Source organism: Natrix helvetica (assembly GCF_964273705.1).
Source record: "Natrix helvetica genome assembly, chromosome: 14".
Lineage (NCBI taxonomy): Eukaryota > Metazoa > Chordata > Lepidosauria > Squamata > Natricidae > Natrix > Natrix helvetica.
In genome coordinates this window covers 8,131,761-8,158,723 of record NC_138564.1, presented here as the reverse complement: position 1 = coordinate 8,158,723, position 26,963 = coordinate 8,131,761, and the positions used below count along the sequence as shown (strand labels likewise).

Genomic DNA, 26,963 nt, shown 5'->3' with positions numbered 1-26,963 from the left:
CAGAACGTCAAATCGATAGCCTACGGTCTCCGATTGGTCGGTTTCCGGAGCGCTCCCGGCCAATGAGGAAAGGCGCTGCTTTGGCGCCTTCCTTGAAGCGGGTCGTTCTTCGCCGCCATTGTTCCCTTTCCCGGCCGGTCATGTTCCTGACAGACTTTCGGAAGGAGTTTTACGAGGTGGTCGTGGGCCAGGTGAGAGGGGACTGGAGCCCCTCGGGGTCGGGAGGAGGAGGAGGAGGCTTGAGGACGGCGGCTGCGGAGCATGGGGCTTGTAGTCCGCGGCCTTGAGAAGCTTCTCTCCCCCCCATGGGCCTACCCGATCGGGTTGTTGTGCAAGCTTAACACTGCTGAGGGGACGGGGAGGTGGGTGCCGGGGGAAAGGAGTGGAGTTGGGCCTGGGGAGATTTCGAGGGTTTCCTCCTTTCAATGCTTGAAAGGGGGAGGATGGGCGCTGTAGTCCACCCTGGGTATTGTAGTCCACCCTGGGTATTGTAGTCCTCAGGCTGGTTTGTATCGGGTTCACAGGGTCGGGGTGAGGCATTTGGGTGTAGACAGGGATTTGTTTGGGGGATGGAGGGGGGGGATTTTTAAAAAATGACTGGTGGCTGTGGAGGATGGGTCTTGTAATCCACCCTGAACAAGCTTTTGGGGCTGCTCTGGTGGTGCTGTTGTAGAGGACGCAAGTGCTGGACTGGGCCTAGGAAAGAGTTCCCCCTCAGGGTTTTTGGGACTGGTGGCTGGGGAGGATGGGTATTTTATTCCTCCCTGTAAAGGCTTTGCATCCCTGGGGTGATTTGGTGGGGCAGACCTTCCTCTGCCAGGGTGGCTGGAGCTGGGCTTTGGGTGTGTGTGTGTGTTTAGTTTAGTTTAATTTATTGTCATTGTACAACAAAGTTAAATGCCATTTTCAGTGTACATTATAACTGTAAAAATAAAAACACAAACACACATCCTTCACATCATATAAAATGGAAATTGAAAATTGACAAGCAAAGTCCAGGAGGAAGCCAGATTCACTTAACAACCGTGCTACTGATTTAACGACTGCAGGGATTCACTCAACAAATGTGTTAAGAAAAGTTGCAAAATGAGGCAAAACTCGCTTAACAAATGTCTCCCTTAGCAACATAAATGTTGGGCTCAGTTGTGGTCACAGGTTGAGGACTTTCTCTAACATCTATATTTTCTTACAGCGGGTGCTGCTTCTGGTGGCTTCGGACATAGATGCGTTATGTGCTTGTAAAATCCTCCAAGTAAGTCTGCCCTTCAAGTATTTTGAGTGTACAAGTGACAAAATATTGTGCAATGGGGTAAGGTAAAGGTTCCCCTCGCACATACATGCTAGTCGTTCCTGACTCTAGGGGGTGTTGCTCATCTCCGTTTCAAAGCCGAAGAGCCAGTGCTGTCCGAAGACGTCTCTGTGGTCATGTAGCCAGCATGACTAAATGCCGAAGGCGCACGGAACGCTGTTCCCTTCCCACCAAAGGTGGTTCCTATTTTTCTACTTGCATTTTTTACATGCGTTCGAACGGCAAGGTTAGCAGAAGCTGGGACAAGTCACGGGAGCTCACTCCGTTACGCAGCACTAGGGATTCAAACTGCCGACCTTAGCAGCGTCTTAGCCACTAGGTCACCGCATGAAGGAACTGTAAATAAGCATGCAATGAATATTATTTCCAAATGAATATACTATCAGTATCCTTCATGTAGGGCAATTGGGGACAATGGTTGGGGATGAGGTGATTGAGAGAGTTTGTCTTATTTTCTAAAAAATATACAATTTTCAATTACAATCGTCTCCAAGTACATCCCAGATGTTTCCTATAGAAACTGCTCTCAGGATGCTCTTGTAATGATAAATGAATTAGTACACATTAATATTAATATAAATCAATAAAATTGTGTCAGTTGAACAACTTTATAGAATGGGAAAAGAAAATCATCCTTGCCTGATTTTGGTGATTATTATGATTTCCGTGAGAATTGCCAACTTCCTTCCAGCCTATAAATCATTTATCTTAAATATAGTAAAAAATACAAAATTAGAGTGTTAAACAACATGAGCGATTAATAAAACTACAATTCTAGCTTGTTTGTCTTTAAATATAGCTGACATATGTAAAACTTGCTTGGAAGCTGGTAGTATCATACTCAGCTAAAGCCACAATATTAGTCTTTGCTCTTAAATCTAGACTTAATTTTTCTCCAGGCTTTATTCCAGTGTGATCATGTGCAGTATACATTAGTCCCAGTATCTGGATGGCAAGAACTGGAAACAGCATTTCTAGAACATAAGGATCAGGTAAAGGAAAAATAATAATAAATGGGATGTGTTTGTGTGTATACACACACACACATACATACATACATACAAGGAGAATGAAATACAATTTCCTTTGTATTTACTGTACATTATCTACATTTTGTTTGGAAAATCCTATTATGCTAAATGGACCTTAAATAAGATCCTTTTAAAATTCTATTTTTTAAAAAAAATAATGGCAACTTTTAAATTTGTCTTGAAGGACAATTGTTGGTATCTAGTCCCAAGAGTTTTGCTACTTTGTATATATTTTACACAACCTTTCATGCAAATTTATTTCCACAACCTACTTGCTTTTGTTTACAGTTCAAGTATTTTGTGCTCCTAAACTGCGGGGCCAACATTGACCTGCTGGAAATCCTTCAACCCGAAGACGATACTCTGTTCTTTGTTTGCGATACACATAGACCTATCAACGTAGTGAACATTTACAATGAGACGCAAGTAAGTTCTCCTTTTTTAGGGGAAAAAATAAAATATTGACGTCATAAATGAGGCCCAGTTTCTTGGGGTTTGTTCTTATAATGTTATATCCTCTACAGGACTGTGGGAATTTTTCATTTGTGAATCCTCTGTTATTTTCTGAGTGATTTAATAATAACTAGGGATGCTGGACTTTTTATTATCAGTTACTGGAAATATGCATACAATACAATACAATACAATACAATAGCAGAGTTGGAAGGGACCTTGGAGGTCATCTAGTCCTACCCCCTGCCTAGGCAGGAAACCCTATACCGTTTCAGACAAATGGCTATCCAACATCTTCTCAAAGACTTCCAGTGTTGGGGCATTCACAACTTCTGGAGGCAACTTCTGTTCCACTGATTAATTGTTCTAACTGTCAGGAAGTTTCTCCTCAGTTCTAAGTTGCTTCTCTCCTTGATTAGTTTCCACCCATTGCTTCTTGTCCTGCCCCCAGGTGCCTTGGAGAATAGCTTGACTCCCTTTGTCTATGTTTTGTTTAGACTCAAGACTGTCTCCTATCTGGGGATGTTTTTCATTACAGGTAGTCCTCAACTTTCAAACACCATTGAGCCCAGAATTTATGTTGCTAAGTGAGAGATTTGTTAAGGGCCCCATTTTACAGCTTTTCTTGCCACAGTTAAGTAATCCCTGCAGTTGATAAGTCAGTAACCCGGTTGTTAAGTGAATCCGGTTTCCCCACTGACTGTGCTTGTCAAAAGGCCCCCGGGACATTGCAGCTGTCATAAATATGAGTCAGTTGCCAAGTCTGAATTTTGATCATGTGACCATGGGGATGCTGAAAAGGTTGTAAGTGGGGAAAAACGCTCCTGTCACTTTTTTTTTCAGTTGTAACTTTGTAGCAGTCACCAAACAAACTGTTGTAAGTCGAGGACTACCTGTATTAGGTGGCTAAAAATAGTAAAAGTGGGATAAAAACATATCTGATCAGTTTGCCAATGTACATGACAGTCCTGCAATTGGAGGAAAGGTGGAGATTACATTTTGTAGTACGGAGTTTAAATTTAGTATAATGTAAAATACTTCTCCATGCAGTCTAATATTTTCCACAATCTATGACAAATTCTATCTGCTTTACCTCTTTATCTTTCACCCAGGTCATTACTGGGTTTTACCGTTGTTTTATTTAAATTTTACTAGGTCAAACTCTTGGTCAAGCAAGATGATGACCTCGAGGTTCCTGCCTATGACGATATTTTCAGGGAGGAGGAAGAGGAGGATTCTGGGAATGAAAGCGATGGATCAGAGCCTGCCGAAAAACGGAGACGATTTGAAGAGGTTAGATTTGAGCAAATTAAAACAAAACGGCATTTGAAAGGAAAGTCATATTTATAGATTAGGATAATTTAACAGTGGCTGTGCTAAGAAAAAGAAGATGCAACAAAGTATACGAATCTCACAAGTGATTTTTAAAAATATTTGCTCCCTTGTTCATGGCTATGTTGTATCGTTTGAAACTAACTCAAGTTGTAACTCTTTACCTTTTAAGGAATGTTTTTTTTTTTAAGTTAAAATTGTTTCATTGTCAAATGTTACACTTCTTGTCCACATTGAATCAATTCTATTTATTTTTAGGGTATTGATCATTGTTTATCGTAATCTCTCCATAGGAAGTGGTAGAAAGAACAATGAAAAGGCGTGAAAGAAGAGAGTGGGAGGCACGCAGGTAAATGGGACCCAAGCTATCTGCTTACTGGATATTGTTGTGGCCCGCTAGCAGCCAGGGGAACTGGCAACAGATTCAGACAGTGAGGAGGTTGGGGAGGAACATGGGCCAGTCCTGGAGTCTGGGGAAGGCTCTGATGAGGGCTCTGAATCAGAGGCAGAGATTGGGCCAAGGCTGTCTGGCAGTTATCAGCTGCCTTCGGAGTCAGACATTAGTGAGGCAGAAGAACAGCTGGAGCCTGTTCCCAGTGTGCGCATGTGCATGCGCAGAGCTGCCAGAGGAAGGGAACAGCTAAGGAACGAGGGTCGACTTGAGAGTAAGGCTACAGGTGGACGATGAATGGCCCCTCCCAGAGGAAATAAAAGAGGAGCAAAAGGGGAGGGGAGTTTGCAGGAGACCATTAGTTCGCTTAATTGGTTTGTGACTCTCTGAGACTCCTTGCCAAGTTCTGCAGAGATCGGCCTGGCAGCTCTCCAAGCCAGAGAAGGACTGTGACTGTAAATCCTCTCTTGAAAGACTTTGCTGGATGTGAATGAACAGAATTGACAGTAAATTAATAAAAGGGGTTTTTGTCGTGACATGGAGTTTGCTTCATGCTCTCAGGAAGCCTCGGTCAGAACACATATTTCTGTTTATGATCATAGCAGATCATGTTGCTGATTTTTCCCCTTTCCTCTTTATTTAGGCAAGAAATTCTTTTTGACTATGAACAGTATGAATATCACGGGACATCAGTACGTATTGAATCTCCTCTTCACAGTACGATTCATTACTTTTTTTTAAGTAAAGGAGTTATCTTTCTCCTTCTTTCTCTCCTACTTCTCCTCTCCCTTCTATTTCCCTCTCTCCTGTCTCCTCTTCTCTTTCTCCTTACCTCTACCTTTCCTTTCCGCGCTCCCCAGTTAATTTACATGATGTATTTCAGCATCTGAGCACACTTCACTTAATATTTGCTGGTGTTGATGATTACATTCCAATAAACATCTTTCATATTTATGATTTTACATCCCACCTCTTTTTAGTGGGATACATATTTCAAAATTCCAATATTTGGTTTCCCCCCCCCTCAAAAAAAGTGTTTTCTTGATGGCTCCGAACAGTTTCCTCTTTATGCTGATCACTTCATCATTTCCCCTTTTTACAGTCTGCCATGATGATGTTTGATTTGGCGTGGATAATGTCCAAAGACTTGAACGACATGCTGTGGTAGGTAGTCTTATATTATGCCTGGAAGCCATCTTTTACATTGGGCCTTCAGGCCTGCCACATTTTCTACTGTGGGAAAACGAGAGGGGGGCGGATTATATGGAGAATGGGAGATATATAGTTAAAACGGCATTAATTTCTCAGAGAATCAAGGACACCCTACCCTGCACCTGGAGTGGTGTGACTGGGAGGCGTCTCCAGTTAGAACAGTGCCTTATTGGACCATGTGCTGGGCAGGGGCTTTGGTGGGGAAAACTTGGAAGCTTTCAGATTCGGATTTTCCCAGATGTGCCAATAGGACATCTCTCATAAAATTAGCAATATGAAGGAGCACAAGCCTCGAAACTCTTCTTTCATTAGGGGGTGTTACTTGGATCCCTGACATCTTGTTTATGATATTGCTAATTGTCCCAAAGGTATTTTTTCAAGAGGCAACTGGATTTTCTGATGGGGGTTCTTTTTTTTAAAAAAAAGATGTTTCACTTCTCATCCAGGAAGCTTTTTCAGCTCTGACTGGTGGATGGTGGGGAACGGAAGGGTTTATATTGAATAGAGAACATTGCTGTGTCCCAAGGTCATGTGATCACTTCCTCTGTGTGCGCGTGCATGCATGGTGATCACATGACCTTGGGACACAGCAATGGTCATAAGCATGAACGACTTGCCAAGCATCTGACTTTTGATCATGTGATCATGGAGCTCCTGCAAAAACAGTCCTAAGTCACTTTTTTCAGTGCTGTTGTAACATTAAATGGTCACTAAATGAACTGTCGCAAGTCGATGACTTCCTGCCAGGAAAAAGGAATATGTGCAAGTCTATTCTTTTTTGTTGTTATAAGGTGGGCTGTTGTTGGACTAACAGACCAGTGGATCCAAGACAGAATCACTCAGTAAGTGAAAAAGTTGACACCCCCTTTTAAAATCATTGGCTCGTCCCCTGAATTTCATGGTATTTCTTGAGCCAAGAATGTGTTCCGTATGGGAACCTAAATCTTTCCAAAATAAACTCTTTCCTAACATTTTCCCAGAAAACATTTTCGTTTCCTGAACTTCGAGGTAGAAAAAGAGGCGCGGGAACCGCGACTCCCATCAATCAGTATAATGTATGGTCTTTATTTTTCTTTCATGGAAGAATGAAGTACGTCACAGACGTCGGGACTCTCCAGCGTCACGTCACGCGGCATAATCATCGCAATGGGGATGAAGAGAACTCCCTTTCTATCGACTGCATGAGAATCGCCTTCGAATATGAGTATCCTTCCAAAGGGTGGTAGAAATTGTTCGGGACGTCAGGTGCAACTTGACACACACATTGAAGTTTCACTGCGAAGTCATTGGCCCAGATCAGCGATCACCAACTGGTGGTCTGCGAGAAAACTTTGGTGGTCCGCAGAAAAATTACCGTATTTTTCGGAGTATAAGACGCACCCCCCCCCCCCAAAAAAAGAGGGTGTAAATCTGGCTGCATCTCATACACTGAATACAGCATTTTTGGCCTACCGAAACCCCACCCCACCCCTTTGCAAAAATGGATGTGCAGAGGGTTTGGGAGGCTTGCAAAATGCTCCTGGGGGCTGGGGAGGGCAAAATCGAGCGGAAAAATGGGTTGTTTTTTGCTCGTTTTTGTTTCCCTCAGCCCCCCCGGAGCAATCTACAAGCCTCCCAAAGCCTCTGCATGCCCTGTTTTTTTGCAAAAAATGGGTGGTTTTAGGCTTGTTTTTGCCCCCCCCCCCCAGCTCCCAGGAGCAATCTACAAGACTCTCAAAGCTCTGCATGCCCTTTAAAAAAAAACCGAGGTGTGCAGAGGATTTGGGAGGCCTGCAGAATGCAAAAAAAAAATTTTTTTTAATTTACCTCTTCAAAATCATGGTGCGCCTTATACTCCGGTGCGTCTTAGAGAACGAAAATTACGGTATTTGCTTTTTTTTGTTGTTTTGTTTTGTTCAGCAGATATATTCCCACCACTCCAATCCCGATCACAATTATTCACCCTTAATTCTTGACGGCCTTAGCTTGTGCCTTGCCCTTTATCAGCATTGGTCTCTGTACGAAAGTCTCTGCAATACTTGTTACACGTCTGCCAGCTTCAAGCTTTGGTCTGTTCAAGGCCAGAAGAGGTTGCAAGAATTCTTGGCTGACATGGGGTGAGTTAATCGGGAGAGCTGGGTATTGAAAAAAGAAAAAAAAAATCAATTTACTGATCCAGCCGTAGAGAAAGATTGAGAGAATTTCATGAGTTCAAGCCTTGTTTCGTAGAGATAGATTTCTGGGCTCCCAGCCAAGGGATTGCTTATCTCCTTCCTTAGTTGTGGCAGACAGTTGCCATGTGACTATAAGGATGCTGCAATTGTTAAGTGTGGAAAATGGTCCTAAGACATTCCTTTCAGTGCCGTTGCAACAACAAACACTAAATGAAGTGTTGTAAGCTGAGGACTATTTAGCAGATAAACAGGAAGAGATTGGCAGTGTCTTAGTTCGGTGTGTCAGATGAATCTTTTGGGAAGTGTTCCTGCCGTCATTCCCCAGGTACTTACTTCCTTATTTTGTTTTTCTTAAGGTTGCCTTTAAAGCAAGTCAAACAGAAATTTCATTCCATGGATATGTCCTTGAAAGAGAATCTTCGGGAAATCATTGAGGAATCTGCAAATAAGTTTGGGTAAATATACCTTTTTGTTGTTGTTGTTAGTTGCGAAGTCGTGCCTGACCCATCGCGACACCATGGACAACGTTCCTCCAGGCCTTCCTGTCCTCTACCATCTCCTGGAGTCCATTGAAGCTCACGCCGACTGCTTCGGTGACTCCATCCAGCCACCTCCTTCTCTGCCGTCCCCTTCTTCTTTTGCCCTCCATCGTTCCCAGCATGAGGCTCTTCTCCAGGGAGTCCTTCCTTCTCATTAGGTGGCCAAAGTCTTTGAGTTTCCTCTTTAGCATCTGGCAATCTAAAGAGCAATCAGGGTTGATCTCCTTTAGGACTGACCGGTTGGATCACCTTTCAGTCCAAGGGACTCGCAGGAGTCTTCTCCAGCACCAGAGTTCAAAGGGCTCCATTCTTTGGTGCTCAGCCTTCCTTATGGCCCATCCTTCACAGCCATCCATTGCAACTGGAGAAACCATCGCCTTGACTAGATGCACTTTTCTTGGCAGGGTGATGTCTCTGCTTTTTAGGATGCTGTCTAGATTTGCCATCGCTTTCCTCCCCAGGAGCAAGCCTCTTTTACTTTCTTGGCTTCCCATCTGCGGTGATCTTGGAGCCCAGGAAAATAAAATCTGTCACTTTTTTTTTAATGATACAGAATTCTGAGCTGATGTTCTCATACATGTATTTATTGGCAAAATTTATAGGCCATCTTACCTCACGATAGCTCCGTGGCTTACAATCGTAAAAGATGAAAACTTTATCAGTTAAACAACAACATTTAATACAAAAAGCCAAACATTACGGCTTGCCACAGTGTGGGGTTGTTTGAAAAGCTCCATTGACTTCGTTTTTGTTTTTCAGAATGAAGGATCTGAGAGTGCAAACCTTCAGCGTCCATTTTGGTTTTAAAAATAAGTTTTTAGCCAGTGACGTCGTGTATGCCACGGCGGCGTTGATGGAAAACATGGAAAGGGAGGAGAGCCAAACTGATAATTTCATCAAGGCTTTGGATAGTCTTTCCAGGTAATGTGCCCTTCCATTAAGTGTGGCAGCCCGGAAGATCCAAAGTATAAGATCTGACATAATGTACACTGAAGATTGGCATTTAATTTCATTGCACGAGGTGCAGGCTTCAGCAGGCCGGGGGGGAGGCAAAAATGCCCCTGTTTTTGTGAAAAATGGGCCGTTTTTTGCAAAAACGGGGGCATTTTTGCCTTCCCCCATCCCTGCTTGAAGCCTGCAGAGTGCTTCTGGGGGCTAGGGGAGGACAAAAACGCCTACGTTTCACAAAAATGGGATGCAGGGGCGGGGCTTCAGGAGGCCAAAAATGGCTGTATTTGGTGTATAAGATGCACCAACATTTCCACCCTCTTTTTTTGGGGGGGGAAGGTGCATCTTATACTCCGATAAATACGGTAAATATTGTATGGCATATTGTGCTACTTATTACTAGGAATTAGAGGCAAATGTGCTGATGATTGCTAGACATTGCAAATGCGATCTAAGCAATAGCAACAGACCTTGTTACGGTCATGGGATGAGGGTCTGGCTTAACAACTGCAGGAATTCACTTAACAACAGTGGCGAGAAAGGTCGAAAAACGGGGCAAAACTCACTTACCAATATCTCACTTAGCAACAGAAATTTTGGGCTCAATTGTGGCTGCAAGTCAAGGATTACCTGTATTGCTAGTTTCTGATAATGATGCCTTTTATCGAATATCAGAAACTATTTTACTCAGATTCAACACACACACACACACACACACACACACCTGTATAATAATGACTAACTAATGGTAGGAGTTCTGCAAAATTTTGGATGTTTTCTTCAGGATGGATTTGATTTAAATCAAGATTTAAATCACTGGTAAAAAGGCTTGATTTCAACTGACTCGATTTAAATCATAATTTTTAAAGAGCAACTGTAATCTCTGTCCTTCAGCGTCTCTTCCTCTGACCCGCTGTTGACTCACTGACAGTCCCAATATTGTAGAATATACAGCCTTCGTGCTGCATAACTGAGCTCCGTTTCATGCTGAATAAACTAAATTATTAATGTGTCTTAAATAGAAAACAATCTTTAGATAGATTTTTACTCCAAAAGCATTTTATTAAAATAAACTTGATAAAAATAATAAAAAATTCGATTTAAATTTTTTAAAAATCTGATTTAAATTTTTTAAAAATCTGAATTATATACATACATACATACATAAATCATTGATTTTTATCCACCCTGGTTTTCTTCCTAATTGCTCCAGAAATGTTGGGTTTGAACCTCAATTGTAGATATTGTCCAGCTAGCAAGTTACCAATATTGGCCTGCTGATGAGCCTTCTCACTAAGGGGATACTAAGGAAACATTTCCTAAGAATCTTATGAATGATTTTCCTTCTGGGTAAAAGCAGTGTCTTCTCCTTCCAGGGGTAATCTTGACCAGTTGCTTCAAGGACTGCAGCTGGCCAAAAAGCAGCTGTGCGCCATCCAGCAGACGGTGGCCAGCTGCATTTGCACCAACCTTGTCATCAACCAGGGACCGTTCCTGTATTGCTACCTCATGGAGGTGAACATCCCCTTGCACTCACACCTTTCTCCTTTCCATTCTATACTATTCTGTGTGTGTGTGTGTGAGTGAGTCTGTGTGTCTTGTCTGTCTGTCTGTCTGTCATCTATCTATCTATCTATCTATCTATCTATCTATCTATCTATCTATCTATCTATCTATCTATCATCTATCTATCTATCTGTATATTTATCTACCGTATCTACTATATATCCATCTGTCTATTATCTATCAACTGTGTATCTATTATCTAAATATCTGTCATTTATCTCCATCTATCATCCATCCATCTCGCTCCATCTATCATCTAACTATCTATCGTATTTTTCAGAGTATAACATGCACCAAAGTTTTGAAGAGGCAATTTTTTTTAAAAAAAAGTTTTTGCACTCTGCAGACCTCCCAAAAACGGCCTGTTTTGCGCAAAAACGGGCCCATTTTTTTTTCAAAAAAAGGCATTAATAGCCTTTTGGAGGCTTGTAGAGTGCTCCGAGGGCTGGGGGGCAAAATTGAACAAAAAACGGCCCGTTTTTCACTCATTTCTGCCCTCCCCAGCCCCCAGGAGCTCTCTGAAAGCCTCCTACAGGCTCTGCCTGGCCATTTTGGTGAAGGGGGCGGGGTTTCATTAGGCAAAAAATGCTGTATTCAGTGTATAAGACGCACCCAGATTTTCAGCCTCTTTTGAGGAAAAAGGGTACGTCTTATACTCCGAAAAATAAGGTATCTATCTATCCATCATCTATCTTAATTTTCTATCCAGCCATCCATTTACCTAATTATAAATATTTCTTTTCCAGGGTACCCCAGATGTGAAATTATTCTCCAGGCCAATATCCTTATGTCTGCTCACCAAGTGCCTGCTTAAATCCTTCGTTTCTTCTGTAAGTAACCTATTCATTTACTATGCAGCCTCCATTAACATCTTTTTTTGGAAGCATGACATTTAAGCCATATTAACCAAAAATATCCTGAACAATGCCCAAAGTAGATATCACTCAGACACCATAAAGTTTGCTTTAAAAAAAAAAGAGAAGTATCAATGCTTTCTCTTAATGCACACACACACACGCACTATTTTGTAAAGAGGAAGTTTCCTTGAGATTGCATAAGGATTGGGTGAAAAACTAAAAATTACAGACTTCCTACATGATGTCATTTCTGTAATACACTCCAGGAATGCCTTTTTTAAAAAATAAAATAAAAATAAAATATACACATTAACTGTTTTAACATCCTGCCTGGTTTGGCCCTAAATTAAATTATTCAGTGCTTTAAAATAAGCATGAAAGACAATGAAATAAGAAGAAAAATGCAGGATTCCCAGCATGAGGCTGTTCTCCAGGGAGTCCTTCCTTCTCATTAGGTGGCCAAAGAGCTTCCTTTTCAGGATCTGGCCTTCTAAAGAGCAGTCAGGGTGGATCTCCTCTAGGACTGACTGGTTGGATGGCCTTGCAGTCCAAGGCACTCGCAGGAGTCTTCTCCAGCACCAGAGTTCAAAGGCCTCCATTCGTTGGCCCTCAGCCTTCCTTATGGTCCAACTTTCACAGCCATCCATTGCAACTAGGAAAACCATAGCCTTGACACACTTTTGTTGGCAGGGGGAGGTCTCTGCTTTTTAGGATGCTGTCTATATCATCCATCCATCCGCTATAATCTGGTGCTAACTTTACATGGATAACTATTGCGGGTGGCATCTTAAAAGCATTTTAAATTGTCCCAAACTATTTTTATGGTTGCGAGGTATGTCAGTCTCCGTTTTAAAAGCAAGGGAGATTTTTTTTAAAAAAAAAACTTCAAAATTAACAGTGCAACGAGACTGCGAGGGCAGTCAGTGGAAGCAAAGTCTGTTTAGGATTCTGAACAGTCACATCTTTCTCCAGCCTTTTCTTCTATCTGCAAATCTTCCTCAGATAGCTTTAATCCTCAAATTTGTCCTTCGTCTGTACTTCAAACAAAAGCCAGCGCCCCAAACCCAGGACGTTGGTTTTAAGATTCCGCCTTTGAGCTTCGTCTAATCCTTTTAGACTTTAAACCCCTTTTCTGATTTCTTTTTTTTTTTTAAAGACCAGAAACAAGCGCTGCAAACTGCTGCCCATGGTTATGGCTGCCCCCATGAATCTCGAGCAAGGGACGGTGATCATGGTTGGGACCCCGCCTCACACAGAAAGCTCCGACAAAAAAAAGTAAGGGCTTTGTCTGATTATTCCCAACCTGCAGGAGGGTCTCTTTGATCTCAAATTCTTTTTGGAGTGGGGTGAAGATAGGCCTACTAAGAGCAACTGTCCCAGCGACAGAATGGAACTTCTGGAATGTTACGGGCTCCAGCATGGAGACTAGTAATGAGTGGCGAGTGAGATCGGAAACGTAGTTTGCAAGTATCTCACCAAGATGCGTTGTTCTCTCTTTCTAGCTTTTTTGGGAGAGCGTTTGAAAAAGCTGCCGAAAACACCAATTCCCGGACTTTACACAACCACTTTGACATGTCTAGTGAGTCAAATTCCTTGGAGCTATAAATTTTGAACTGATTCTTCATATGTCCTGATAAGTTGTTTTTTTTTTGGTCAAAATATTCTTTTTAAAGGTAACGTCCAAGTTTCTCTCCCACCCTAGATGTTTAAATAGTTCGGTTTCTTTTTGTACTGAAAGCTTTCATGCTCACTTCCATGCATATGCAGGTAGTCCTCAACTTAACAACCACAGCTTGTTAATTGAATTTTGTCCCATTTTGCCACCTTTCTTGCCATAGTTGTTAAAAAACGTTCAAAAGTATGTACAATATGTATCCAATTTCATTGCATTTAAGTACAATGACAATAAGGATTATACTTAAAATGTAAAAAAATGTAAAAGAAAGATGGGGAGACTCTGGAAAGAGTGCAGAGAAGAGCAACAAAGAGGATTAGGGGACTGGAGACTAAAACATATGAAGAACGGTTGCAGGAACTGGGTAGGTCTAGTTTAATGAAAAGGAGGACCAGGGGAGACATGATAGCAGTCTTCCAATATCTCAGGGGCTGCCCCCACGAAGAGGGAGTCAAGCTATTCTCCAAGGCACCTGAGGGCAGAACAAGAAGCAATGGGTGGAAACTAATCAGGGAGAGAAGCAACTTAGAACTGAGGAGAAATTTCCTGACAGTTAGAACAATTAATCAGTGGAACAGAACTTGCCTCCAGAAGTTGTGAATGCCCCAACACTGGAGGCTTTTAAGAAGATGTTGGATAGTCATTTTTTGTCTGAAGTAATGAATTATCTCCCTGACACTTATTTCCTTTATTCTTTTAGTAATCGAATTGAAAATGGAAGACAGGAGCAAATTTCTCGATGCCCTTATTGCTCTTTTATCCTAATGGTAAGCTGTTGAAGATTGTTAGTTGTTTCTCTCCCGCTATGGGGGAAAATTTTAGAGCCACTTACCATATTTCACATTGTGGCAACTTGCTATATTTAGAAAGGTTTTTCTCTTCTTGGTAGAAGGGAACTGAGGCCTTGCCATCTGTGTGTTTTATTTTGTACATATGAATCTGTAAATACCTTGTGTCTACCAAAACTTTGTCTAGATTTTATGTAAGCCTGTTTTAAAACACTTCTAACAAGTTTTAGTGTAACCAATGCCAGTTTGTGCTTGGGAAAATGAAATCAAATAAATTTTTAAATTTTCTATCTTGTTTGACATAGGACCCTTTCTTATCTAAAGTGCATTAACATCGTACGGTGTCATTATCAATATATTAAAAATAATTGCATGGGGAAAGTTTCCTTTTAATGTGGCTTCTACTTGAATTGGTATTGATTGAAAGACATGATAAAACATTAAAAAGTTCGTTACTCAAATTGTGCTAGGTTCACATATTCTTAAGAATCTTAAGTGGTGTGGATACTTCGCTTAATGTCACGTGTCCATGCTGACTGACAACATCAATTCTGACTGCGATTGTTAAGCAAATCACGGGTCGTTAAACACAACATCATGCAACTGCACCTTAGGACATCCTGCTGGTTTCCCCATTGACGGAACGTGATTGTGTGAGGTTCTCAAACGGCGATTTTAAGATTACCGATGAATCAGTTACCGATGAATCGTGATTGTGCATTGTTATTGTGGGAATGTTGTGATGGCCAGAACTTGAGGACTGGTCACCGGTGTCTTTTTTCCCCAGCATCCTTATAACGCTGAATGGTCACTGAACAAGTGGTAGCTTGTTAGATAGATTAGGACTACCGGTCTATGCTTTATGTCAATCTTTAGCAAACTGGCTGGGGAATTCTGGGAGTTGAAGACCTCCTGCCATCGTGACGTTGAGAATCACAGCACTAGAATGTTGTACCTATGTATCACAACAAAGCAATTCTGATACCTTCTAAGGATCTCAAAGACAAAGATGACATTTTAAAAAACCCAGATATTTCAGGACCTTGGACAGAGACTCAATTCAATGAGTGAAGCTCCTTTCTCCAGGAAGAGTCATTTCTCCTGACTATCTCTTTCCAGTCCCATCTTTTTTGTAACTTGCTCCACCTTTATTACTTTTCAAGCAACTCAAGAACATACCTAATACTCTTTCCTCCTGTTTTCCCCACAAGAACAAACCTGTGAAGTGGGTTGGGCTGAGAGAGTGATTGACCCAAAGCTTAAGGGGGGACTAGAACTCACCATGTCCTGGTGATTAGCCCAAAATCATCTAGTTGGCTTTCATGACTAAGGCGGGACTAGAGCTCACCATCTCCTGGTGATTGCCCCAAAGTCACCCACATGTCTTTCCGGTGTAAGGTGGGACTAGAGCTCACCGTCTCCTGGTGATTGGCCCAAAGCCACCCAGCCAGCTTTCGTGACTAAGGTGGGACTATAGCTCCCAGCCTCCTGGTGATTGGCCCAAAGTCATCCAGCTGTCTTTCATGCCTAAGGTGGGACTACAACTCACTGTCTCCTGGTTTCTAGGCCAGCACCCTGACTACTACACTAAATTGATTTTTCTATATATCCATCAGAAAAAGGAAATTTTATGGTCTTTCTTTCATTGACCACGCATATTATTGGTATAAATCTTTTTGGTAACTTTCCTCTCCTCTTTCTCTTTACCATAGTTAATGCAATAACCTGTGTCTTTTATTTATTTATTTCCGTTTATTTTCTATATACGACTTCAAACACATTTTGATCCCTCATTTATTTCATACCAGATAAAGTGGCAAGAGGAGGAGTTGTTGCTATAACAATCAGATGCTCTACGGGCCAATTACGAAGGATTTCTGGCTTTTTCTATTGAAGCTAAATAATCAGGCTTGAGCTTTCTTTTGTAATTGTGACTCGTGTTTACAGTCGCTTTATAGATAGTAAGATCTTCCAGCTCAAGTGCCATGACTTGCAACAGGAACCGATACCCTTTTAACTGTGGAAATGTAATCCTGCAGAATTCTCTTTGTAGTAAATAACAGGTCCCTGTAGTATGTGTGGAATTTTGAAGACTACTAGCTGATAACACGGTGTTGCACGCTTATTTATTTATCCCAACTCTCCTTCCATGAACGTTGCCACAATTCCTAATGTTGGATTTTCCCGTTTACCAGAGGGAGCCCCCTTGTGGAGCACTGTGAAGCCGTTACCATGGCAACTCCACAGCACTGTACAGTAGAAGCCATTTTAAGGCCGTACGGTAGGAGCCACTTTAAGGCACAATAGATTGTATCTTAACAGAATCCACACCCCTAGGGGTGCCTTACCCCCCACAGTATTTGTTTCCAGGGAGCAAGTCATCTGTGTTCCAATATCTCAGGGGTTGCCACAAAGAAGAGGGAGTCAAACTATTTTCCAAGGCACCCAAGGGTAGAACAAGAAGCAATGGGTGGAAACTAATCAAGGAGAGAAGCAACTTAGAACTGAGAAGAAACTTCCTGACAGTTAGAACAATTAATCAGTGGAACAGAAGTTGCCTCCAGAGGTTGTGAATGCCCCAACACTGGAAGTCTTTAAGAAGATGTTGGATAGCCATTTATCTGAAACGGTATAGAATTTCCTGCCTAGGCAGGGGGTTGGAATATTTTGTTATATTGTACCATATATTGTACTATGTTATATTGTACTGTAAAGGGGCGTGGTGGCTCAGTGGCTAAGACGCTGAGCTTGTCGATCAGAAAGGTCGGCAGTTCGGTGGTTTGAATCCCTAGCGCCACGTAACAGAGTGAGCTCCTATGACTTGTCCCAGTTTCTGCCAATCTAGCAGTTCGAAAGCACGTAAAGGATGCAAGTAGAAAAATAGGAACCACCTTTGGTGGGAAGGGAGCAGCGTTCTGTGCGCCTTCGCCGTTTAGTCATGCTGGCCACATGATCAGAGACGTCTTCGGACAGCACTGACTCTTCGGCTTTGAAACGGAGATGAGCACCGCCCCCTAGAGTTGGGAACAACTAGCACATATATGCGAGGGGAACTTTTACCTTTACCTTTATCCGTATGTGGCCAAAAACTGACCACTGCAGCTATAAAAACCTTAAAAGCTGGAATTTTGGGCTTATTATTATTCCCATCCCATTCACCAGACTGAAATCCCAGGTATGCAGAGAGGTAGACACCCATTAGTGACACGAAGCAAGATATCCAAGCTGATATTCATTGTGAGTTTATTCCCAAAACTTTGCAAACGAACTGAAATTAAAACTTGTTCTGCCCACCTGCCTGCAGTCATCAAATCAGGCTGAAATAGTATAGAATTGTGTCGGTTGCTTTTTTTGGTGGCCCATTCTGATCGGCTTTTTTTGATTCTAATATAAAAGAATGTTTGTAGCTCAAGCTTGAACTGTAGGGTCCTTGGTGCTCTGTGAGCTTCTTGCAGATGTTTATTATCCAGCTAGGTAACATCATCAGTGTAAGAAGGAAGTGGGGTTTGCAGAGTGGAGGTGGAGAAGAAGGGTGGCTGTGGGATCCTTGGTGCTCTCTGAGCGTAGTTGTTTTCTCTCAGATGTTTCAATACCCAAGTAGGTAACATCATCAGGGCTAGAAGAGAGCGGGATGTGTGGAGAGGAGGAGGACTTTGGGGTCCTTGTTGAGCTTGATTGTCTTCTGACAGACATTTCATTACCCAACTAAATACCGTCAACAGTGCCCGAAGGGAGTGGGGTGTGCAGAGAGGAAAAGGAGGAGGACGGAGGGGTCCCTCGTGCTCTGAGCTTGGTTGTCTTCTTTTTTTCATGTTTAATTTGTTTTATTTATATTACTTTCCATTTCCGTCAAACTGTATTTCCATACAGTTATTTGAACAGTCATAATCCTCATATTGGTTATTATATTCTTCACAATAATGTTAATATAACTATATATTAATATAATTGCAATAATGCACAGCATCTTTGTCAAATTCTCTCCACATTACTATTTCCTCTTTTTATATCTTCTACTTTCTAACTTCTGTTCCTATTGTCTCATCATTGATTAAAATACATCCCACGTCAAATATTCAGTTCCTTCTTTATCCTTAATAGTAAGCATTAGTCTGTCCATTTCTGCGCATTCTGGATACTTTCTTAATTACATTCTCATCTGATGGAATTTTATCATTTTTCCATTGTTGTGCAAATACTGTACAATTCTGGCTGCAGTTATTATAGATGTAAAACCAGATATATAGCATTTTTATCATCTTTTTCTGGTAGGATGCCCAACAAAAATATTTCTAGTTTCAAGTCTATATGCTGCTTTATCATTTTTTTCCAACCAAGTGCGTATTTTCGTCCAATATTTTTAGCTTTTGGGCAAGTCCACCACATATGATAGTATGTACCCGATGGTTGATTACATTTCCAACATTTAGCAGATCTATCTTTATACATTTTGGCCAATCTTGCCGGTGCAAAATGCCATCTGTAAAACATTTGGTACAAAGCTTAGTTGTCTTCTTGCAGACGTTTCAAGACCCAACTAGGTAACGTTATCAGTGGCAGAAGGTAGTAGGGGTTTGCTCTCTGTTGCTATACAAGCAGCTTTCCCTGTGAGCATTGGTGGGAGTTTTCCTGGTGCTTCCTTAATTAGGTTGTTTACCGTCTGAGTGAGTGGCTCCTTAATTGGGGTATTGTTTGATGCTTTTTCATTAAATGTTCGGATTAAAAAAAGAAAATTCCTTTTTTTGGCTGCCTTTCAAAATACCTTCCGTCTGGCAAAATGAAACGGGTACCAGGGTGGAACCTCCCAGCCTAGCGCTAACAGAAAAACTTCCAGACGTTCTTAGAAATACGCATTTTGCCAACAGGAAACATTAAGAAGCGTTAAGTGCACCGAGAACAATGTGAATCTGGTCAGGGTGGGAGAACTTTTTCCTTAATTGGAAACAGAAGGCTAATCATTTGTGAGCATTTCAGCTCCCTAATTACCGTTTGCAATTTGGCAGAGGGAGAGAAATGAGGCAAAGATGAAGGAACAAGAATGCAGAGGCCTTTTTTTTTTTAGACAGGATTGAGGGGCAGGGTGGGAGATGCAGAAACAAGAGACTTCCATTCTGCCTGCCTTGTAAATCATTGGCCACGCGAAGAACTTAAATAATATCTAATGCGTTTGCCTTATTGAAATCCTTCATTCTAAACGCTCCCCGTTTTTCCCGTGTTAACTTTGTGCCAAGTTTCAGAGACGTTCTTTGGGGGGGAAGTGGTGGGAAACCACAAGATGGAGAATTCTGTTATGGTCTCCATTCCCATGGGAGGTTTTATTTATTTCATTTTATTTGTTTGTTTATTTAGTTTGTCAAACATGTACGAGATAACAGGTATAGGTATAAGCATGGACATGAACACAGGAAATGAGTACGAATAAACGGGGACAGTAGGACAGGGACGGAAGGCACGATGGTGCCCTTATGAAACCCCCCCCCCCTTTTACGGACCTCTTCGGAATGGGGTGAGGTCCATGCTAGACAATTTGTTAAAGTTTTAGGGTTTTGGGGGTTTGGGGATGTAACAACAGATTCGGGTAATGCATTCCAGGCATTGATCAATCTGTTGCTGAATATTTTCTGCAATCGAGTTTGGAGCGGTTTACCTTCAGTTTGTATCCATTTTTTGCTCACGTATTATTGTGGCTGAAGCTGAAGTAGTCATTGACAGGTAGGACGTAGTAGCGGATAATTTTGTGTACTAGATCAGACCTTAATCGGCGTAGTTCTAGGTTGCCCAAGCCCAAAATTTCAACCCTGGCGGCATAAGGGATTCTATTGTGAGCAGAGGAGTGGAGGACTCTTCTTGTGAAATACCTCTGGACTCGCTTGATTGTGTTAATGTCCGATATACCGTATATAATGTCCGATATATAGTTGAGTGCTGATAATGACAGGGCCAGAATTAAAGACATGAGAACAGAGTCAAAAGTAAACACCTGTATATATTTTTTTTGTTTCTCTTCTACAACTGGTAAAGGCACCTAGCTAGAAGCCAGGTGATGGTGAATTGTAGTCCCACCTTGGGCATGAAATTTGACTGGATGACTTTGGCAGAATTATTAGGAGTTCTAGTGAGTTCTAGTCCTGCTTTAGACATAAAAAGCTGGCTGGGCTTTGGCCAATCACCAGGAGATAGTGAGTCCTAGTCTCACTTTAGGAATGAAAATAAGCTGGGTGACTTTGGGCCAGTCACTCTCTTTTTCAACTCAACCCACCTCACAGGGCTGTTGTGGGGAAAATAGGAAGAGGAAAGAGTATTAGATATGTTTACCTGCTTCAATTATTTATACAAATAATAAAATGATATATAAATAAACAAACCCAGGATTCTCCCCCCCCCCTGATAGCTTTTAATGCTTTAGACATGAATTTCCAAAATATATAACAAAGTTTTATGAAATTAAATGATAATGCTTTTCACACAATATGCTAAGTCCCACATCTTCATTTGGTTGGATTCGGATAACAAAACTTTGTGCTTTAAGTAGCTGCTTCAATATAGCCCATGACTATTCCCTCCAGTTTGGAATAATTGTTTAATAATAAGCGAAGATTTTTTTAAAATATGTTGATCTTAGATCATTTACAGTTGGTTGATTGTATTGCACCAATCTACTGTAGGTACACTAGGATAATGAAGTAAATTATGGCTCAGTTAAATTGTGGGTAGCCTATTATATGTAGGGACGTGGTGGCTCAATGGCTAAGATGCTGAGCTTGTCGATCAGAAAGGTGGACAGTTCGGCGGTTCGAATCCCTAGCGCCACGTAACGGAGTGAGCTCCTGTTACTTGTCCCAGTTTCTACCAACCTAGCCGTTCGAAAGCATGTAAAAATGCAAGTAGAAAAATAGGAACCACCTTTGGTGGGAAGGGAACAGCGTTCTGTGCGCCTTCGGCATTGAGTCATGCCAGCCACATGACCACGGAGATGTCTTCGAACATTGCTGGCTCTTCGGCTTTGAAACGGAGATGAGCACCGCCCCCCTAGAGTCAGGAACGACTAGCACATGTGTGCGAGGGGAAACTACCTATCCTATTACATAACCTGTGGTCACTGGGGCCCTTTCCAAAGCAGAAAGAATAAGAAAGAAATTGGTCACCCTGTTTCTTTAGATTAGTCACTAAGATGAATATCACGACCTTGTAAGCGGTTAGGCATTTCCTGCAAAATGGCTGCATTCATTTTGCACCCTGAGCAGGCAAATCGGACGTTTCCCTCAGGATGACTGGAAGAAGAAAAATGTTTGGAAAACTTCAATGCCATGCCCTCAATTGTGTTTTTGCTTGCAGGATGTGGTCTTTTCTCAAGAATTCGGTGCTCTTGACTGGATCCCCCCGACATGCTCTGACAGCTTAGGTAGGAAAGTGCTTGATTTTTCTAGCTAAGAAAAAGGGATATGGATATGGATATGAATATAGATAGATAGACAGATATTAGATATATGGGGACATGGTGGCTCAGTGGCTAAGATGCTGAGCTTGTCGATCAGAAAGGTTGTCAGTTCAGCGGTTCGAATCCCTAGTGCCGCGTAACAGAGCGAGCTCCCGTTACTTGTCCCAGCTTCTGCCAACCTAGCAGTTCGAAAGCATGTTAAAAATGCAAGTAGAAAAATCGGGACCACCTTTGGTGGGAAGGGAACAGCGTTCCGTGCGCCTTCGGTGTTGAGTCATGGCAGCCACGGAGATGTCTTTGAACAGTGTTGGCTCTTCAGCTTTGAAGCGGGGATGAGCACCGCCTCCTAGAGTCGGGAACGACTAGTGCATATGCGCGAGGGAAACCTTTACCTTTATCTTAGATAGATAGATAGATAGATAGATAGATAGATAGATAGATAGATAGATAGATAGATAGACAGAGATTTCTTTCTCTCTCTCTGAAAAAGCAACAGCTAACCCACTTGCTTAAAGAGGTAAAGTAAGATAACATTTATCTAGTTGGTTGTGAGAATGCAGCCTGATTCGGAAGAACGGAGGCCAAAATCTTTCACGGACCAGAAGTTGCCCGATAAATGCAGTGAACCAGATTTCAAAAATGTTGGTTGAGCCAGAGCTAAGAACTGGTCATTTTTAGGACAAAGAGCCACCTTTGATTTAGTGCTTGTGTCTTCTTGGGAACAATTGTGACTTGTCCTCAAGCTGCATATTACCTCCCCCTCAGCTTGGCCTGCTGTTGACACTCTGCTGCTCTGTTTCCCTCTTAACAATGGCTTATTACGTCCGCATTTCCTGGGTTCCTGCATACATTAAGCGTAACCTGGGTGTGCGAACCTTATCGTGTGAATTCCCACGACCTTAAGCCTAACCCACCCTATAGCTTGATGCAACCTGGAAACACTGGAGCATTTAAAGATTCTCAGTCGTCCCAGTTATGGTGCTTTTTCCCCCAAAAGCAACTGAACTCCTCCCTTTGGAAGCATTTCGCTTCTCATCCAACAAGCTTCTTCCTGAGCCAAAGAAGCTTCCGGGATGAGAAGCGAAACGTTTTCAAAGAAAAAAACCGAAGACGTCCAGCCGCCCTCTGGAAAAAGCATCTTTGAGACTTGAGCATTTACTCTCCAGGGCTTCCTAGAGGTTTCAGATCAGACCTGGTTGAAACCCAACCCTGGATCTGATGGAACTGTCTGACCTAATCCAGCCGGACTTTTGTGATGTTCTAAATAGAGGAAACTGGTCAGTCCTAGAGGAGATCAACCCTGACTGCTCTTTAGAAGGCCAGATCCTGAAGAGGAAACTCAAATGCTTTGGCCACCTAATGAGAAGGAAGGACTCCCTGGAGAACGACGGAGGGCAAATGCTGGGAATGATGGAGGGCAAAAGAAGAAGCACTGCAAGGTGATCCAACCGGTCAGTCCTAGAGGAGATCAACCATGAATGCTCTTTAGAAGGCCAGATCCTAAAGAGGAAACTCAAATCCTTTGGCCACCTAGTGAGAAGGAAGGACTCCCTGGAGAAGAGCCTTATGCTGGGAATGATGGAGGGCAAAAGAAGAAGGGGACGGCAGAGAAGGAGGTGGCTGGATGGAGTCACCAAAGCAGTCAGTGTGAGCTTAAATGGACTCCAGTGGATGGTAAAGGACAGGAAGGCCTGGAGGAACATTGTCCATGGGGTCGCGATAGGTCGGACACAACTTCACAACTAACAACAACAACAAATACAGGTAGTCCTCAACTTAGCATCAGTTCATTTAGTTATAAAGGCAGTGAAAAATGTGACTGATGATTCTTTTCACGCTTACGCCTGTTGCGGCATCCCTGTGGCCATGTGATCAAAATTCAGACGCTTGGCCTCTGACTCATAGTTATGACCGTTGCAGCATCCCGGGGCTCACGTCATCCTCTTTTGCGACCTTCAGACGGGCAAAGTCAATGAGGAAGCCAGATTCACTTCACCGCCATGTGACTTAACGTAACAGCGGCAGTGACTCCCTTAACAACTGTGGCAAATAAGGTCATAGAACGGGGCTAAACGCGCTTCACACATGTCTCGTTTAACAACAGAAATCTGGGGCTGGATTCTGGTCGTAAGTCGAGGACTCCCTGCAAAAGTGACTTCCCCGTCGATCGTTGCTTAATCGGCGTCATCAGTCCACCATAGCCGTTACCAATGGTCTTGTTGGAAAACTTTCTTAAAAGTTGACGATCTGTTGGTTGGTTGTAAGTCTGTTCGAGCTGCATCTTTCTTTTTGTACTAATATTTGGGAAAGGATATCTGTTGTTATGAGCCAGGAAAACCCTTTGCCCTTCCCTATCAGCTATATAGCCTATTATGGGGGACAACGATAACAGTCCTTCACTTCCATACAAATAGACCTTGCCCTTATCTCCAAACAGAAGGCAAGGATGAGGGGGGGGAAAAGATAAAAGCTTTGCCAAAGGATTTAAGCGAGTCTTCCTTGCCAGATTTCCTGCGATGATTTCCTTGGAAATGTCAGCCAAGATGTGGTCGGCTCAAAACGTAGCTTGCCAAAGCTGTTCCTAGCCTCATTTTGTTCTGACCGAGGCTTCCCAAGAGCATGAAGCAAACTCCTGGTCCCGTCAAAAAAAAAACCTTTTATGAATTGACTGTGAATTCTGCTCATTCCCATCCAGCAAAGTCTTTCCAGGGAGGATTTACAGTCACAGACCTTATCTAGCTTGGAGAGCTGCCAGGCCGATCTCTGGAAAACTTGGCCAGGAGTCTCGGAGAGTCACGAACCAATTAAGTCAGTGATTCTCAACCTTTCCAATGCCGCGGCCCTTTAATACAGTTCCTCATTTTGTGGTGACCCCCAACCATAAAATTGGTGTCTCGGTTCCTAAGACCATTGAAAATATGTGTTTTCCCATGGTCTTAGGCGACCCCTGTGAAAGGGTCGTTCGACCCCCCCAAAGGGGTCCCGACCCACAGGTTGAGAACCACTGAATTAAGTGAACTAATTGTCTCCTGCAAACTCCACTCCCCTTTCGCTCCTCTTTTATGTCCTCTGGGAGGGGCCATTCATTGTCCACCATGTGGCCTTACTCCCAAGCCGACCCCTGTTCTTTAACTGTTCCCTTCCTCTGGCAACTCTGCGCAGGCACACACTGGGAACAGGCTCCAGCTGTTCCTCTGCCTCACTGACGTCTGACTCCAAAGGCAGCTGATAACTGTCGGATGGCCCTGGCCCCTTCTCTGCCTCCAACACAGAGCCCTCCTCAGAGCCTTCCCCAGACTCCAGGACTGGCCCAGGTTCCTCCCCAACCTCTTCACTGTCCGAATCTGCTGCCAGCTCTGCTGGCCGTTGGTGGGCCACAATACATTTCTGTCCCTTAGACTTTTAATATTCCTTTTATTTGCATCCTGCTTTTATTATTATTTTTTTACAAATAAATCAAGGCAGTGAACATATCCAACACACTTTCCTCCTCCTATTTTCTCTACAACAGTCCTGTGAGGTAGACTGGGCTGAGAGAGAAGGACGGGTCCAAAGTCACCAAGCTGTCTTTCATGCCTAAGGCGGGACTAGAACTCACCATCTCCTAGCGATTGGTTCAAAGTCACCCAGCTGCATGCGCCCCACACCTGCGTACACCAACCCCCCTGTGCATGTGTCATGACCCCCACGTGCGCCCCCACCCCCACACACATGTGTCCTTCCCGCTCCCTCGCCCATTTCTGGCTTCCTAGTTGGTGCATGTCTCCCCACGCCCTGTTTTTGGACTGGAAGGCCTCCTGCACCAATCTGTAAGCCAAAATGCGGCGTGGGGGTGCTGCACCAGGCCCCAACTTGCAATGCGAGGGGCTGCGGTGCATGCACCCCACCCCCATGCATGTGTGCCCCCTGCATGCCCCCTGCACATGTGCGGCAGAGACCCAAAGACCAGCTGGCCGGCGGGAGGCATAGTGGAGCTTAGCTGGGGCGACGGCTGGCGATGCCCGCCGAGAGGGCTCTCGGAGAGGTTCGCCATGACGGCCCTCTAACCTTCCAGACCAACAGATGACCAGTCTCTTCTTGAAAACCTCCAGCGATGGAGCCCCCCACCCCTTCTGGAGGCAAGTCATTCCCCTGGTTCATTAAGAATAATCTTTATTGTCATTGTACTTAAAATACAATGAAATTGGTTTCATTGTTCTAACCGTCAGGAAATTTCCCCTTATGTCTACGCCGCTCCTCTCCTGGATTCTGGATGAAAGGAATCCTGCCGCCTGGATCTAAACAGCCTATTTCTGTTCAGTGTTTCTTTGTAATCACAGGGTTTCTGTCCTGAAGGCCACTGGATCCCAGCAAAGGATCTTCCAGGCAGGCTTATAATACCCAGTTACCCCATAGTTAAGACTCTGCCTGGCCTCTCCAGTTCCTGACTCAAATCTTTAATTACAATACAGGGCGATTTCAGACAGCGCATGGAGGGGTGTGGGGAATATATGTCCCCATGGTAACTGGGGAAGCTTTTGAGGTTGCTTAGCTACCCAACCCTTGTTAGGTCAGTCCCCCCCTACTCCCCCCCCCCCTGAAGCAGAGAATGAAGCCGCTGGCAATAAATCAATCCAGGTTTTGCATTATTCCCTGGCATTTGGGGACCTTATTCTCAATCCTCCCCGTTAGTTCTCTTTGCCTTCTCCTTCGTTGTGACCCTTAAGCTGGGCAGAGCAGGGAGGAAATTCAGGTTTAATTTAAACAAGGAAAAGAATAAAAGCTTTTTCTGTCCTATCTGGGGGTGGAGGAAAACGGCTCTTCAAATCTGCTTTGAACCTTCGAGGCTTTGTCTGTTGTTTTGAGTCAGAAAACTCAGAATTGAAACTGCTTTCTTTCTTTCTTTCTTTCTTTCTTTCTTTCTTTCTTTCTCTTTCTTTCTCTTTCTTTCTTTTTTCTTTCTTTCCTTTTTTCCTTCCTCTCTTTCTCTCTCGCTCTTATTCTCTTTCATTCCCGTCTCTTTCTTCTTCCTTTCTGTCTTTCTATCTCTATCTTATTCCTTCCTTCCTTCCTTCTTTCTCTCTACTCCCTCTCCTTACTCTCTTTCCTTCCCGTCTCCTTTCTTTCTTCTTCCTTTCTGTTTGTCTTTCTGTCTCTTATCTTTTTTGTTTCTTTCTCTCTTTCATTCATTCTCTCTCTCCTTCTTCCTTTCTCTTCCTTTCCCTTTCCATCTCCTTTCTTTCTGTCTTTCTGTCTCTATGGTCTTTCTTTTTGTCCTTTCCTCTCCTCTCC

At 43.0% G+C, this 26,963-nt stretch overlaps 1 protein-coding gene across 1 annotated transcript; it reads left to right on the top strand.

Moving 5' to 3' along the window:
- Positions 1–16: 16 nt before the first annotated feature.
- On the top strand, positions 17–14,542 carry CDC45 (cell division cycle 45). Its single transcript, XM_081966571.1, has 18 exons — positions 17–191; positions 1,193–1,252; positions 2,209–2,301; positions 2,629–2,766; positions 3,949–4,086; positions 4,419–4,474; positions 5,160–5,208; positions 5,619–5,680; positions 6,520–6,570; positions 6,813–6,932; positions 7,693–7,824; positions 8,238–8,336; positions 9,180–9,341; positions 10,745–10,883; positions 11,681–11,764; positions 12,948–13,066; positions 13,294–13,370; positions 14,167–14,542. Exons 1-18 carry the CDS (start codon positions 63–65, stop codon positions 14,229–14,231), a joined length of 1,773 nt encoding a protein of 590 aa, XP_081822697.1. The 5' UTR covers positions 17–62; the 3' UTR covers positions 14,232–14,542.
- The last annotated feature ends 12,421 nt before the right edge of the window (positions 14,543–26,963 follow it).

Coding starts and splice junctions, on each gene's coding strand:
- CDC45 (XM_081966571.1), top strand. CDS start 63: ATGAGGAAAGGCGCTGCTTTGGCGCCTTCCTTGAAGCGGGTCGTTCTT. Junction 13,067..13,293: donor GAAAGCTCCGACAAAAAAAA/GTAAGGGCTTTG, acceptor CTCTCTTTCTAG/CTTTTTTGGGAGAGCGTTTG. Junction 13,371..14,166: donor CAACCACTTTGACATGTCTA/GTGAGTCAAATT, acceptor TTATTCTTTTAG/TAATCGAATTGAAAATGGAA.